At 32.4% G+C, this 14,504-nt stretch overlaps 1 protein-coding gene across 1 annotated transcript in view; it reads left to right on the top strand.

Annotated features, from left to right (window-relative positions):
- SNX13 (sorting nexin 13) overlaps positions 1–13,904 on the top strand; it is a 163,995-nt gene extending 150,091 nt beyond the window's left edge. Inside the window, exons 22-27 of the mRNA XM_011973960.1 lie at positions 1,160–1,321; positions 3,091–3,162; positions 5,545–5,690; positions 5,942–6,010; positions 7,738–7,850; positions 10,386–13,904. Coding sequence (XP_011829350.1) covers positions 1,160–1,321; positions 3,091–3,162; positions 5,545–5,690; positions 5,942–6,010; positions 7,738–7,850; positions 10,386–10,633 — 810 coding nt within the window. The 3' untranslated portion in view covers positions 10,634–13,904. The remainder of the gene's footprint in view (positions 1–1,159; positions 1,322–3,090; positions 3,163–5,544; positions 5,691–5,941; positions 6,011–7,737; positions 7,851–10,385) is intronic.
- Positions 13,905–14,504: the final 600 nt, after the last annotated feature.

Below are 14,504 nucleotides of genomic sequence, written 5' to 3'. Positions count from 1 at the left end.
TTTTTGAAAATATTTCTGTAGTTTTGTATAACTGGTTTTGTGTCTTTTCTTTGATTTCTTTATTTTTGTTAAAAATCTCTCAGTCTCATCTGCATCTCTAGTCTGGTTTCTTTAGATGTCTCTTTATTAATTGAAATTATTTTACATTTTATGGCCATAATACCATTTTTGCTTTCTGTCACTCTGAAGATTTTTGATTCCTTTTTATATCTCTGGTCATATTTCCTTTTACAGTTTTTGTAATTCCACCTTGCTAAGATAAGATTTACATGTCTGATTTGCAACGTCTCTTTTCCTTCTTTGTAGTGAACTTTACATTTCCTCTATAGATTTTAATTGCACATATAATGTATTCTAAAATTATTTTTTAAAAAAATCTTAAATATTTATTAGTTATTTCAGTTTTCTGTTTATTTTACCTGTTTTCTGTTCAGTATCTACTCAGAATACCTAATTGTTGCTTTGACCTGTGCCAGAAGTGTATAGTGGCTAATTCTCATTGCATCAGTTTCTGTTTCGGAAAACATTTTTTTTTCTTTTACAATTTTGAATGGAAAAGTTTTTTTATTCAAAATTTCTTTAATAAAGAGGCAGCCAAAGCTTATATTGATATTCTAAGAATAACCTTATCTGTCAAATTTTCAAAGCATATATGTGTATGTGAAAATGCTTTTGTTTTTTGTGACAAGGGTCTCACTTTTGCCCAGGCTGGAGTTTGTGGAGTACAGTGACATGATCATGGCTCACTGCAGCCTTGAACTCCTGAGATCAAGCCATACTCTTGCGTCACCTTCCCCAGTAGCTCGGACCACAGGCATGTTCCAACATGCCTGGCTTTTTTTTTTTTTTTTTTTTTTGTAGAGATGGAGTCTCACTGTGTTGCCCAGGCTGATCTCAAACTCCTGGATTCAAGTGATCCTCCCGCTACAGTCTGCCAAAGTGCTGCGATTATAGGCATGAGCCACTGTGCCCAGCCGAAAATACATTTTTAAGACACACTGAAGACAACATTTCTGTACTTTTAAAATGTAACAACATAATATAAACCAGAAAATTATTGCATCTTTCCAGTGTTGCACTCTATATTTTCCAAGGCTTGTCATTTGGGTAACAACTCTGGTACAATAAAATCATGGTATAATATCTTTTTTCCCTTTAGATGGACACTTTTGTAAATCCGCTTCGCAATTCTATGAGGAATGTTTCAAATGCAGTTAAATCCCTTCCTGATAGCTTGGCAGAGGGAATGACTAAAATGTCAGACAACATGGGCAAAATGTCAGAAAGATTAGGTCAAGACATAAAGCAATCATTTTTTAAGGTAAGAAGACATTTTCAGTAATGTCTAAAGCAAACTATTTTTAAGTCAACTAAGAAGTATTGAATTCTGGTTGGATTTACCTTATTCCCTTAACCTTATTTCTTTTCCAAATGTTGCTAGACACATAGTCTCATAAAGAATAAAAAACTAAAGAGAAAAATTCTTATCAGAAATGAGTATTATAAAATCCACTTACTTGGTAGTCTCTGCTGTGGTAGGGTTTTAAAATTCATTTAAAACCAAAGCTTAAAATTAGTAAAGTTAACTTTCTTTATCTTGTTTTATTTCATTATGCCATTTTTATCATGAAATACTATTAAATTTAGTAGCAAACAAATAAATTCTGTTGTGCAAATGAGTTATACTAGTATTCACTCAGGAAGCATAAAGTCTTATTTCTCCTGATTTACATGATAGAATGATTACCAGATCAAAGAGAAGAAAAGTTCATCATTACCATCAGTCTCTGGGCTCATACATTACTGGGTATAGACCTCTGCGTGTCATAGAAGAATTTCTCAGGGAGATTTTTTTTTTAAATTACATTAACACATAAAGATACTAGACTATAGTTTGTTGAATTCCTAATTAACATTTTAAAAATCATTTTGACATAGTTACTTGAAGTTGTAATCAAGGCTATAAAACATATAGCTATTAGAATTTTGTAGTGGATAGATTATGCTTGAATGTAAGGGAAATGTATGAAAACATAGGTATTCTTTAATCTAAGGGCCACTCCTAAAATTGTGTGAATCATACTTTTCTGTTAATTCTCGTACTTTCTCTGATGCCTCATTTTTATTTCTATTTGCGAGGAAGTATACTAACACTGAAATCAGTATTGTTCAATCCCACTTCTGCTGTTCATTACTCATATGAATTTGTACAAAAGTCACTGAACTTTTCTAGGCCTCTTTGTCATCACCAGTAACTTGAGATGGTCTTGACAATCCTTCCTGTGCTGACAAAATGATTTTCAGCCAATACTGATCTTTCTGTCCTTTCCATCTAACATTTTGTTAATTTCTTAAACATATTAACATACTATATCAAAAGCTCTTCATGGCAAAAAGAAAGTCGATTGGAGCTCTGTTCCCTGGCAGTACTACTAACTACAGTCGTACATCACTTAACAACAGGGATATGTTCTGATAAATGTGTCATTGGGTGATTTCATCATCTGGGAACATCATAGAATGAACTTACACAAACCTAGATGGTATGTGTAAGTTCCGCAAACCTACTTCTCACTTAGGCTATATAGTAATGCCTATTGCTCCTAGGCTACTAACCTGTACAGCATGCTACTGTACTGAATACTACAGGCATTTCAACACAATGGTACACATTTGTGTATCTAAATATATCTACACAGAAAAAATGCAGTAAAAATATAGTGTTACAGTCTTATGGTACCACTCTGGTATTGTTGAACAAAACGTCGTTATGCGATGCATGACTTTTTGGCTTTCAAGTCATTTAACCTTTCATGGCTTTGAATTCTTCTTAAAAAATATGGGAGTTTGACTGACTAATTTTTCTTTCTAACTCAAAAGTCATTTATTTTGTAAAGGAGAAAACCCTTTTAGTAATGAATTAATTACTCTTTGTATTTGGGTCCAAATTTTAGATTGTTAACCTTTTGGCTTATATATTGTACCAAAAGTCAGATCAAATGCTGATACTCATTTAGGTTTATTATTGTGTTGTGTTCTTTCACTGTCTGCTTTAGTGTGTTTACTTTGTGGGTTTGGTTTTGGTTTTAGGTGCCTCCTTTAATTCCTAAGACTGATTCAGACCCTGAACATCGCCGAGTTTCGGCTCAACTTGACGATAATGTGAGTTAATTTTATTCTTGGTAGTATTTAGTTTAAGTCATACTTGGCATATCTTTTTAACTTTTTAATGAAGTGTAATATGTATATGTATCATTAGTGTGCACATATTGTGAGTGTTAAGCTTGAAGAATTCTTACAAACTGAACATGCCCATGTAATTAGCACTCTAATCAGAAAACAACATAACCACTACTCCAGAATAGCCCCTCATCCTCTGTTCCTGTTAGGACCTTCTCCTCCACCAGGGACCATCACTATCCTAACTTCTACTCTGCTTTTATACTTTGTGTATATGAAACTGTAATGTATGTGTTCCATGAAGTCTGGCTTTTTTGCTTAACATTGTGATGTTCTTCCGTGATGTTTTGTGTGATTGTAGTTTCTTCGTTCTTGTGGCTTTATAGTATTCCATTTTGTGAATATAGTACAATCTATTTGTTGTATCATGAATAGTATTTCTGTGAACATTCATACACGTCTGTACATGTTTCTGTTGGATCTATACTTAGGAATGAAATTGCTGTATCAGGATATATATATATAAGTTCAGTTTTAGTAGATACTGCCAAGTACTTTTTCAAATTATTTGTACCGTTTACATTGCTATCAGCAGTACATGAGAGTTCCAGTGTTCTACATCCTGCCAATACTCAGTATTTTGTCTTTCTAATTTTAGCCAATCTGGTTGTTGTATTTCATGTGAATTTGCCTTTTTATAACTGTTGAAATGTTGAACACCTTTTCATATGTTTATTGGCCATTTGAATGTTCTGTCTCATGCATCTGTCAAGACCTTTTGTCATTTTTCTGTTGGCTTAGCTGTTTTAGTTCTTTTGATTAGTAGGAGTGCTTTATGTAATCTGAATGTGAGTTCTTTGTCGGATATATGTAATACATTGTCTTCTACTCTCTAGGTTTCTTTCTTGTGCTATATATGTAATCTGTGCCTATTACAGGGTCACAGACATGTCCTAGAATTTTCTTTAAAAACCTTTTTTGTTTTACTGTAACAACATTTAGGTTTGCAATTCATCTGGGATTGATTTTTGTTTATGAATTGAGGTATGGGTCCAGTTGATCCAAACACCATTTACTGAAAGGGCCATCTTTTCCCCACTGTACTGTTTCTCCCTTATCACAAATCAGGTTACTATATATGTTTGGATCTGTTTTATTCTGTTCTATTAGGCAGATTTATTTTAAGGTTGTAATTATCTCCTTTCCGTTTCCAATTCAATTTGTTTATAATCAACTGTCTTAAACAAAAATAATATTTTTATTTGCTTTTTCAAGATTATTTTAAGATGTGTTATTAAGTTTATTGATGGCATAATATCCATAACATTGTACCTTTTGGTATGTGGTTTTTACAGTTTAGCTATTTATTAGATTTTCATATGACATCAAACTCGTAGGAATATACTTGATCAGAGAATATGGAAGAATTTATTCTGTCTCAGTGATGAAATGGGTCTCCTTCTCCCCACTGGTTTTGATTAAGCTATTTGATTTCAGTTTTTGAAATGGAAGGTGCACTAAGGAAATGTTTACAACATGACAGTGAAAACTGTGTAGCTCATGCTTTCTTGCCAGTATTTAAATTACAGTGTTGATGAGGAAATAATTGGAAACAGTTTCTCAGTGATGAAAGAATTATAAAATTACTAACAATTGTATGTGGTACTAAATCTGTACCTGCTTTTTATTTTATACGTATTTTTTCGCATCAGAGCATTCCGATCATCTTCCTTCTTACCTTACTGATTGTATACTCCCATAATAAAACTGTACTGACTTTTATTTGTTAAAAACTAAAAGAAAATTCTAGTAATTTAGTAAACTATGCCTTTTGTAATGTGAATTTAGTTGTGTACTGGATTGAACTTCAGCATCTTTTTCCTGAAAGTACATAAATACATACAATTTACTAACTAAGCAAAATACATTATTCTGTATAGTTTGTGTTTTGTTCTATTAAATATATGGAGATGTTGAGAATATCTTATTCTTGTGAAAAAGATGCATTAGAAAATAGACAAAGGGTCTAGCATTTGCCTTATCAAATTCATACAGTCTCTGCCAATAGTAAGAACCAACTCATCTTTTCCTAGGACCTTCATGAATCTACTTTGCCTTGAAAATGTTAAACTATAGCCTTAAAATGTATTCATTATTGTGGGACTATGAAGTTCTGTATTCTGTCAGAATGACTGCTAGAAATATTTTTTTTACATTAGAATTTAATGTGAAGTTATGAAGGCTAAAATGTAACTTGTTCTCTGACTTGTGAAATACCAGTCATTTAGTAAAAGCAACAAAAGTAACCATTCATAGTAGATAGCTAACTCAAACTTATTCTTATTTCTTCCCATATTTTGTCAGGTGGATGACAATATTCCACTTAGAGTAATGCTGCTTCTCATGGATGAAGTATTCGACTTAAAAGAAAGAAATCAGTGGTTGCGAAGGAATATCAAAAACCTACTTCAACAGCTTATTAGAGCTACATATGGTGATACTATTAATAGGTACCACTCTTTTCCTCCTCGCTTCTAATCTGATTTTACTTAGCTATTAAACTTTTACTTCTGGAAGTAGATTGCTCAACCTTTGTAAGAGAATTTTTTTCTCTGGGTCTTTTAAGAACATCGTTAAAGCAGTCTGTTGCTCTCAGGGATAATTTACATCCAAATTAAGTTGCTTACTCTATGAAAGTCATATTTATTTTTTTCACCTTCTAAAAATTTAACCTTACTCATTTACATTTCTTTACTTTCAGAAAAATAGTTGACCATGTTGATTGGATGACTTCACCTGAACAAGTAGCCGACTCAGTGAAACGTTTCAGGTATATCTTAAGACACAGTCACTTCTTTCAGGTAGTACAGAGTTTAGCATTGTTATCACTAATTAACTTTCATTGCTTTTGTTTCCTTCCTGGACATAAAGTTGGTTTAGTTATCATTGATAAGCAAAAAGACTTCTAAGAATTATACTAAACGTTTGTCTCATGAACCTATTGATCTTTGTTTCTTTAAAACCAGAATAGGAAAAGTATAGAAGAAAGATCTTTCAAATGATAGGCTACATTTTTATCACAATACAGTGGCTGTAAGATAATTGAAATATTCACCTAAAAATGTTACGGTTGTATAATCAAATATCTAGTTTTGGGGATTAGTTTTTCTCAGTTGTATTTGCTAACCTTCATTTTAAATGGAACTTTTTAAGTAAGTCTCTTTGGCTATGTTTTAATTTTTTATTAAATATTGGAACCTATACAAGGAACAAAAATTAAGTAGATACTTCATATACAAAAAGTACTGAGCCCCTCCTCTGGGCCTAGCACTCAGCCCATTGCTGAGATAAGATGCAGTCCCTTGAGGAAAGTACAGCTAGTAGAGAAATAAACCTCTTTTCTAAAAATGAAGATAAGCAATGCGTAAAAATTCATGGCATCACGTATTTGGAAAGGAAGGAAAGGAAGCAAGAAGGGAACTATCAGTATTGAACACTAACTAAGTTCTTGGCACTGTGCACGGTATTTTATGTATGCTTTCTGATTTTATGCCATTTTATGAGGTAGATATTTTGTCTCTATTTTGTTAGAAGTAAATTGAGGATTAGAGAAGTTGAATAGGCTCTCAGGCTACAAAGTGGGGAATCTGGTTTCTCTAATCTGAAGCTAAGTTTCTTCCTACTGTACCATACTGTTTCCAAAACTTGGACAACCTGCCCTGGCATGTTTATTTTATTTCAGGTGGGTAAATGATGTTCCTCTGGAGTGGTGATTCTCAGCATTGGCTGTTCATTGAAATCACCTGTAGAACTTTAAAAATTACTAATGCCTGGATCCCATGTCCAGGGAGTCTGACTTAATCCAGTGAAAGGCCTTTACATTAAGAGCCTGTAAAGCTCTCAGGTGCTTCTAATGTGTAAAGTTAAGAACAGCTGCTCTGGGGAGTCTGACCCTCACACCAAATTCCCAGATGAAAGGTTAGTTTTTGTGCTCATCCCTGCCTGCAGACCAAGAGTTGGGGAACAGGAGTAAAGCCCACTGAAAGTTAAGAAGAATGGGTTGTTTTACGTGTGAAAGTCAATCCATCTGTAAGTTGTGGGCTTGGAATTTAGTCTTATGTAGGCTTAATTATAAGAGGAGTGGGATGGCATAACTGAAGGAGACAGGTGTTAAACTCTAAGGCATTGAAATTCAAGATATTGTAGGGTTGCATTTGGATGAGATGTTCCATCAGCGGATGCCCACTTTGAGTTTAAATGGCTGTGATATAGTCATCTACGTATCCCATTTTGCTGTCTTCCTTAGTGTTTATGAACTGCATTGGTGCATAATTTATCTGTTATTTTTTCTTGTGTTTGTTTTTTTTTGAACCCCAAAAATTGAACCCTACACTTGGTCTTTGTTGAATATCATTAAAACTATATATTAATAAAATTTCAGAAACTTTTTGTTTCTGTTCACATTTGTATTTTCTGTAGAAATTTGAAATAATTTTATCAACTTGTATCATTAGAAAATGAAAATGTTTACAAAATTTATTTAATCTTCTCAAATAGAGATGCATTTTGGCCAAATGGCATTTTAGCAGAGACTGTTCCATGCAGAGATAAAAGTATTCGAATGAGAACAAGAGTAGCAGGAAAAACGAAATTACTTGCAATTATGCCAGGTGAGTGGGCATGTGTAGTTAAAAATCTCTATAATTTGTCATTCTTCTGAATTTTTAGCATTCATCATGCCAGTGTAACTGCCTTTTGATTATAACAACTACCTTTTGATGACTTAATACATATCAGGCACTGTGCTAGGCATTTCTCATATGTTCTTAATCAGTCCTCATGACCCTACTGTAAAGCTAAGGACTGTTAACATCACCACTTTGTATGTGAGGAAACAGAAGCTCAGAGAGGTTAAATAATCTATCCAATGTTTATAGCTACTAAGCAACAGTTGGTATTCTGACTCGGCTTTAAGTGATGTGAAAGCTTATGCTTTTAACCATTTGCTTTGCTGCCTTGAAACATATTGGGAGTTAAGTTAAATAAAATACATGACAGGTGAATGGGCTAATAAAATATAAGGTATGAATTTTTCAGGAAGAATATTTGTTCTACTTAGGAAAACAAATTATTTCAAAAACTCCATCTACATAGAAACAACTGATTGGCTGATTATTAATCTTTATTAATATATAATCCCAAACAAAATATACTTAGTAGCATTTTGTTGGTCTGATTTTAGTTACTTCATTAGGGTACAGCTATCTCACTACCTTAGATTTACTTTTTCTCGTTTTTCTTCTTTCAATCAGAGAAGTTATATAATGTGAAAAGCAATTTAATGTGGCTGGGAGGTGGTGATGGTTGTTTTGCCACTTGTTAATGAATATCTTTGAAAATGCCGACATGTCTTTTCTCTGTATTTTAATTCTGGATGTAGAGAATGAACAGACATATTTGTGCATTATTTAATATCACACAATACTTATTTTTTCTCTAATTTTGTTATAATTCAGAACTCTATTTTCTCCATAAATTTTAATGACCAGCTTTGTCTTCCGTCAATTAAATTAAAAATTTGCCACATGATTTTAATTCTTACCTATATACTCTTTCATTTGTTGGTAAAAAAAGCAAATTATAGAAATAACATTTTAGAAAAATAAGAAACAATTGCTTAGGATATTATTTAATATACTATTATAGTAAACCTGATTGTGCTATATAGACTGACCCAGTTATCTAGCTGGAAGAAATCTTTATTCACCAAATATTTATTGAAAGTTATTATGTGCCAGACGCTGTTCTTTGCACTTATGTTTGCCTTCTTGGAGATTACTTTCCAATAGAAATAGAGGGACTCAAAAACACACAAAACAAATAAATGGAATGTAGTATGTTAGATAAGTGGTAAGTACTAAAGAGAAAGATACTGCAGGAAAATGGAATAGGTAGTGTCAGATGGGTTGCAGTTTTAGATGGGGTGGCCAGGGCAGGCCTCACTGAGAAGATGACAGTGGTGTGAAGATTTGAAGGAAGTGAGGGTACATATAAAAGTATATGAATTTATATATACATAATCCTTGCCTATTTTTTAGTAAATTCTCAAAATTTTTGCTATAAATTATTTGGTACCCCTAGTTAGATAAAGACTTTTTGGAAATTGTATGTTTCTTTCCAAAGCAGCAAAATGATATTTATATTATCAATATTATGAATAATTATGAATATGAATAATTAATAATCATACATGTTGGTCTCATAATCAAATCTCTGTAGTAACTTAGTGTTATTTATGAATAAATGCCAAATTTACTCACTCTTAGTCACAACACCATCAGTTTTCTATTTTCTTCACCTTCTTCACTTTGAATTTAAATAAAATTCAACCAAACTTGTACTATCCCCTTTTCTTGAACATACTTTGTTATTTTAGTTACTGCTTATTTGCTCATTCATGTCTATTTCACCAAGGCTAATCCTTCATCTCATTGCACCTATGAAAATCCTGCCCAAGTAGAAAGTCTCCTTTACCTGTCACTTTCTTAAAGGGAACTTTTCTTTGTTACCACATCTGGAAGTCTCCCCACTACAAATATTCTTACACTTTTAGCATTTTTATGGCATGGTTACTATGTCAGGGGTTTTTGTAGATCAGGGATTAGGGTTTTTTTTTTTTTCCTGTGTTCCAATGAAACTTTATTCACCATCATGGATTAGTTTGTTTCTTTATAGCATTTGTTACTGTTCATTAGGTGTACTAAGAATATTTGTATAATATTACAAAGTTTACAGATCACTTTTCACATTATCTCTTTAAAGACTTATAAATCCTTATAGTTATAAGGATGTTTGTTATTATAAATTCTCCTTTTCAGATGAGGAAAGAGTCAGGGTGGTGGGTAAGTATCACATGGGTATTAAGGGACACGTTTGTAATCATAGTATGGGATCTTTGAGACTTTTTTTATCTTTTACACCTGTGCTATATTCTCTCCCAGTAACTTTTGCATAAGTGGGTAAATAGATGCATGCATGCGAAGATGCATATTAAGCTTCAGCTGTAGTACATAGCTGAAATGCATTAACTGGTTACCTACTGTTTATCAGTTACTCTGCTGTGTACCTTAATTTAAGAGCATTTAAGAGTTTAGGCCTTGTGTTTCCTTTGAGTAATTGTGTGTATTTTCCCCCACTTCATTTAGATGAACTGAAGCACATTATTGGGGCTGAGACAACACGGAAAGGTATTCTTCGTGTTTTTGAAATGTTTCAGCATAACCAATTAAATAGGAGAATGGTTTATGTCTTCTTGGAAGGCTTTTTAGAAACCTTATTTCCACAGTATAAATTCCGTGAACTTTTCAACAAACTGCATTCACGGTCAAAGCAGATGCAGAAATATAAACAGAAACTTCAAACTACGCAAGCGCCTTCTTTACAGAAAAGGTGACACTCCACTCTATGAAGCTGGTGTTCATTTTGTCCAGGACTAATGGTATGGACAGATCTTCTGGGGCTTAACTCAAATACTGTTGTGTCTGCACCAGTCTTTTAGTGTCTCAAAATAGATTATTAATACATCCATAAGTCTGTGGTTCTTCTCATTCTCATCTATAATCCACCATTAACAAGAGAGATTTCTGTGTCTTAAATGATTTGGTGCATATTTTGCAACATTGAGAGAAAACTGCCCCCATCTCAAGCAAGAATGGCGTTGGTTTCTTCCATTTCGAACTAATCAGCATTCTCCAGCAATGACAAAATGCCAGAGTGTATATATGAAAGCTAAGGAAAGCACAAAACAATGGTTCAGAGATAAATTGGCTAATTTGTTTAACGGTTGGAGACTGTGCAATGTATGATTTGGAGGAATTTGGCATAATGATTTTGTAGGTCTGTGTCAGCATTTTGATATATTGTGAATTAGCCAGGTGAATGATCCTTGAAACATCTCTTTCAGGTCTGGGGAAAGAGACAGAATGCCCTTAAAGTGTGAAATAACCTTATACCTGAATTACAGTTTTGTGATATAAAATAAAGCTGAGTATAAAATAAAACCAATCAAACACAGAATTTGATTGGATTTGTTATTCATTGGTATACAACAATTTTTATTCTTATGTGTGCTTTAAGGGCTGTGTTATGCTCTTATGGTACTCAGTTTTGTGTTTCCTTTTGGCATTCTTTGTGCAAAAAAGAAGCATGTGGTGGCTCTCATTTAAATTTCAAAATTATTAGTTTTATCTTTAACAGATTACTGATTATACAGAAGATATAATTTATTGGAAGAACTGCCAAATACATTTTGTCCTTCTAAAAATATGGAAATTTAAATAGTAGTCTGGAAAGTTACCATATGATAATTTTTAATTATGTGATCTAGACATGCCTTAGGTAACTGCAGAAATAGCAAATTAAATGATTAATGAGCTTATTAGTCATAGTAAACATACAAATTCCTAATTCTATGACAGTGTACATATATGAAAATAAATGAAAAAAGAACTATAATATTTTTTAAAATATGCTTTTATTTATATTTCACATAATGTAAAATTCTACAAAATAAAGCTAGTAGGCAAAACCCCTCAGTGTATACCTTTAAACCCATAAATTAATTTTATACCAATAAAATAAAATACTTTCTCTAGTTTTGGAGCTTCTGTATTTCCTATAATTTTCTCACTGTCCATTTTATCCATCTTAGAAGTCTTCATATCCCTTCTATGCAGGATTTCTGCGTAGTTTTAAATATTTTCATTGTCTAAGGGTTTGGGTGTGTCAGCTTTTTTTGTTTTAAAAATAATTAACACTAAAACCTTAAAATAGTGAAGCTACTTATCAGACCACTGAGCCAAGATCCTGGTATGAAAAGAAAGTCTGGGTGCTTAAGATAAAGGGACAGAGTATTGGTATCCCAGTTATTTGGGAGCTTTAAGATTGGAACAAGATATCACTGTCTTGTTTTCACTTAGATCCTACTTTCAAAGTGAGGCCTATTAACAGAATAAAGCCTTCCTTTAAAGCTTTATAATAATCATATTTATTAATAATGCTGTTGTGTATACTTATAGTATGCATATATTCAGCATATGTTGCATGTCTTCAGAATTACATAAAATGAAATCCCTTTCATTGCAACTTGCAAGTGAGAAGAGATCCTTAGTGGCTCTGGTGGAAGAAATAGTATTTCTTCTTCTCAGGGTGTCTCCCTGCCTTGGCCCCTCCCTGAGCCCTAGGCTTTAAAAGTGAAGATGTGTGAAACATGTCTGTGGGAAGCATCAGCATGGCCATAAGTGCAATGATTTTCATATATGCCCCTGCCCATTTCAAGTATATTTTTGACATGAATAAATCTAAGAGTATACGGAATGATTCATGTAAGAGCCTAGCGTGTACATGTGAAAGAGCATTTCTATATAATGTGAGGAGCACTGGCCATCAATCAGGGAAAGAAAGGTCATGTAATACTGTAAATTTTCAAAATAGAGCCCTACAAGATAACTGCAATCATACCAAAAACTATTTGAGTAAATAGATTTTTTAAGTAATTTTTGTTTAAAAGAGTTTATATTTCAGAAGCAGAAAATGTCAAATGATAGTCTTTGTAAATGGTGGTGCATCTTCTCTATGCACATCTGTGTTTTACATCAGAAAGAGCTGTGGTCGTGCTAAAACTAGAGATAACTTTTTGAATGACTTGGTCAAGCTGTGTGTAAAATATTTAACCATAAGTCAAGTACAGTGTACTATGTTTAATAAAGTTACTACATTTAATGCATTTATTGCATATATGAATATATACGTGAAGAGGCTTTATGTCTTCTCTTACTTGATTTTGAATGTTTTTTAAGTCAGTGGTGCCTTTAGGCAAGAACTTTCTAAATTAATCATTCTTTGTGTTTTCTGATTTTTCAGGTAACGTGTAAACTATTTAGAAACCATCATAGTTTATTCACCTTAAAAAATTGATTGTATTATTTAAATATATCACTTAGATGGGCATTTCCTATAATTAGGATATTCCAAATAGTTGCTGAAATCAGTTGTGCCATTGACCAATGGATGCACTTGGTTAGCCTTAATTTTTTTTAAAAGAAAACATTAAAAACTTTCTTGAGTATTTCAGTTTGTTCATTTTAAGTTTGTGCTGCTGGTATTTGGGGAAAAAAATCAAACAGTTAAATGCTACCAGAAAGTGTACCAATTTTTATAAAAATTAAGAATAATATAAATTTCTCAATCTAAAATTTTAATTTTGTGCAATATTTTCATTTAATGCATGTGTATTTGAGTAATTGTAAGAAATGAATTTTTAATTTTTTGAGATGTAGCTTAAACTGTCTTCTTAATCCAACAACTTACATTCCGTTGTTGCTGCATCCTTTTATTTAAGGACTTGTTTTAAAAGTCTTTTTTGTCACTCCTTGGAAAATTCTTTTATTAGTAGTAAATTTTGCTTATAGGAGCATGGCTCCTGTATTACAAGGGAAAAAATGTAAAGAGCACATTTTAGGATTATACTTGTTAAAAGATAATGTGTGCATATCATTGTACAGTAAGTGTCAACTGTGTGCCTAACTGTTCTATCAATACTTTCCTTCTTTAACAAAGAAACAACAATCAGAATGTCAGTTATTTTTATTCAACTAAAAGGATTAAAAAATTTATTTGGTTTGCGTTCTGTCCATTAGAAAATACTAATAAAGTATTAACAAACATTTTTGTTGAGTTCATTTAGTAGTAATGTATTTTTGTTACTTTTAAGATGCTTGTTCAGTAGTCTTATTTTTAGGTCTGTTTGTATTTTCTTTTCTTTTAGATATCAATCAATTCAAGTTCCAGGTTGGTAGATGAGTGCTTGAGTGATTACTGACTTAAATGGACTGAATTTAGCTTTTTCTTTTATGGGGCAAATAATTTACACCACATTGTTAAAGAAACTTTATACTTCCTCATCATATAAAATTATAAAATATTTTTCCCACAGTTGAAAAGATTCATAATTAGTAATCCATTTTATTTGATCTCATTTTAAATTCATATTTTGACTAATATTTTAGACTTTTTCCTTTCTAAAAGTAGATTGGTCATAATATTTGCATCCTTCTTGGAGCTGTTTCAATAGACTTCTAAGGCATCAGATGTGATAACTTCTAGCCCATCAGGGATTGGCGTAATATTTCTTAAAATGCATGTGGTAAAATATTGTTCCCTATAAGATGTTCCTGAGGGGAAAGTTTTATACTTTTATGTAACGTATGCAGGACTATCTGTATATGAACCAAAAAGCAAAAATATTCCTTCATAATTCAAATGAT

Source organism: Mandrillus leucophaeus, unplaced genomic scaffold (assembly GCF_000951045.1).
Source record: "Mandrillus leucophaeus isolate KB7577 unplaced genomic scaffold, Mleu.le_1.0 Scaffold140, whole genome shotgun sequence".
In the NCBI taxonomy this organism is placed as follows: Eukaryota; Metazoa; Chordata; class Mammalia; order Primates; family Cercopithecidae; genus Mandrillus; species Mandrillus leucophaeus.
The sequence above is the reverse complement of the archived record's forward strand: the minus strand, read 5'-3'. Positions and strand labels throughout refer to the sequence as shown.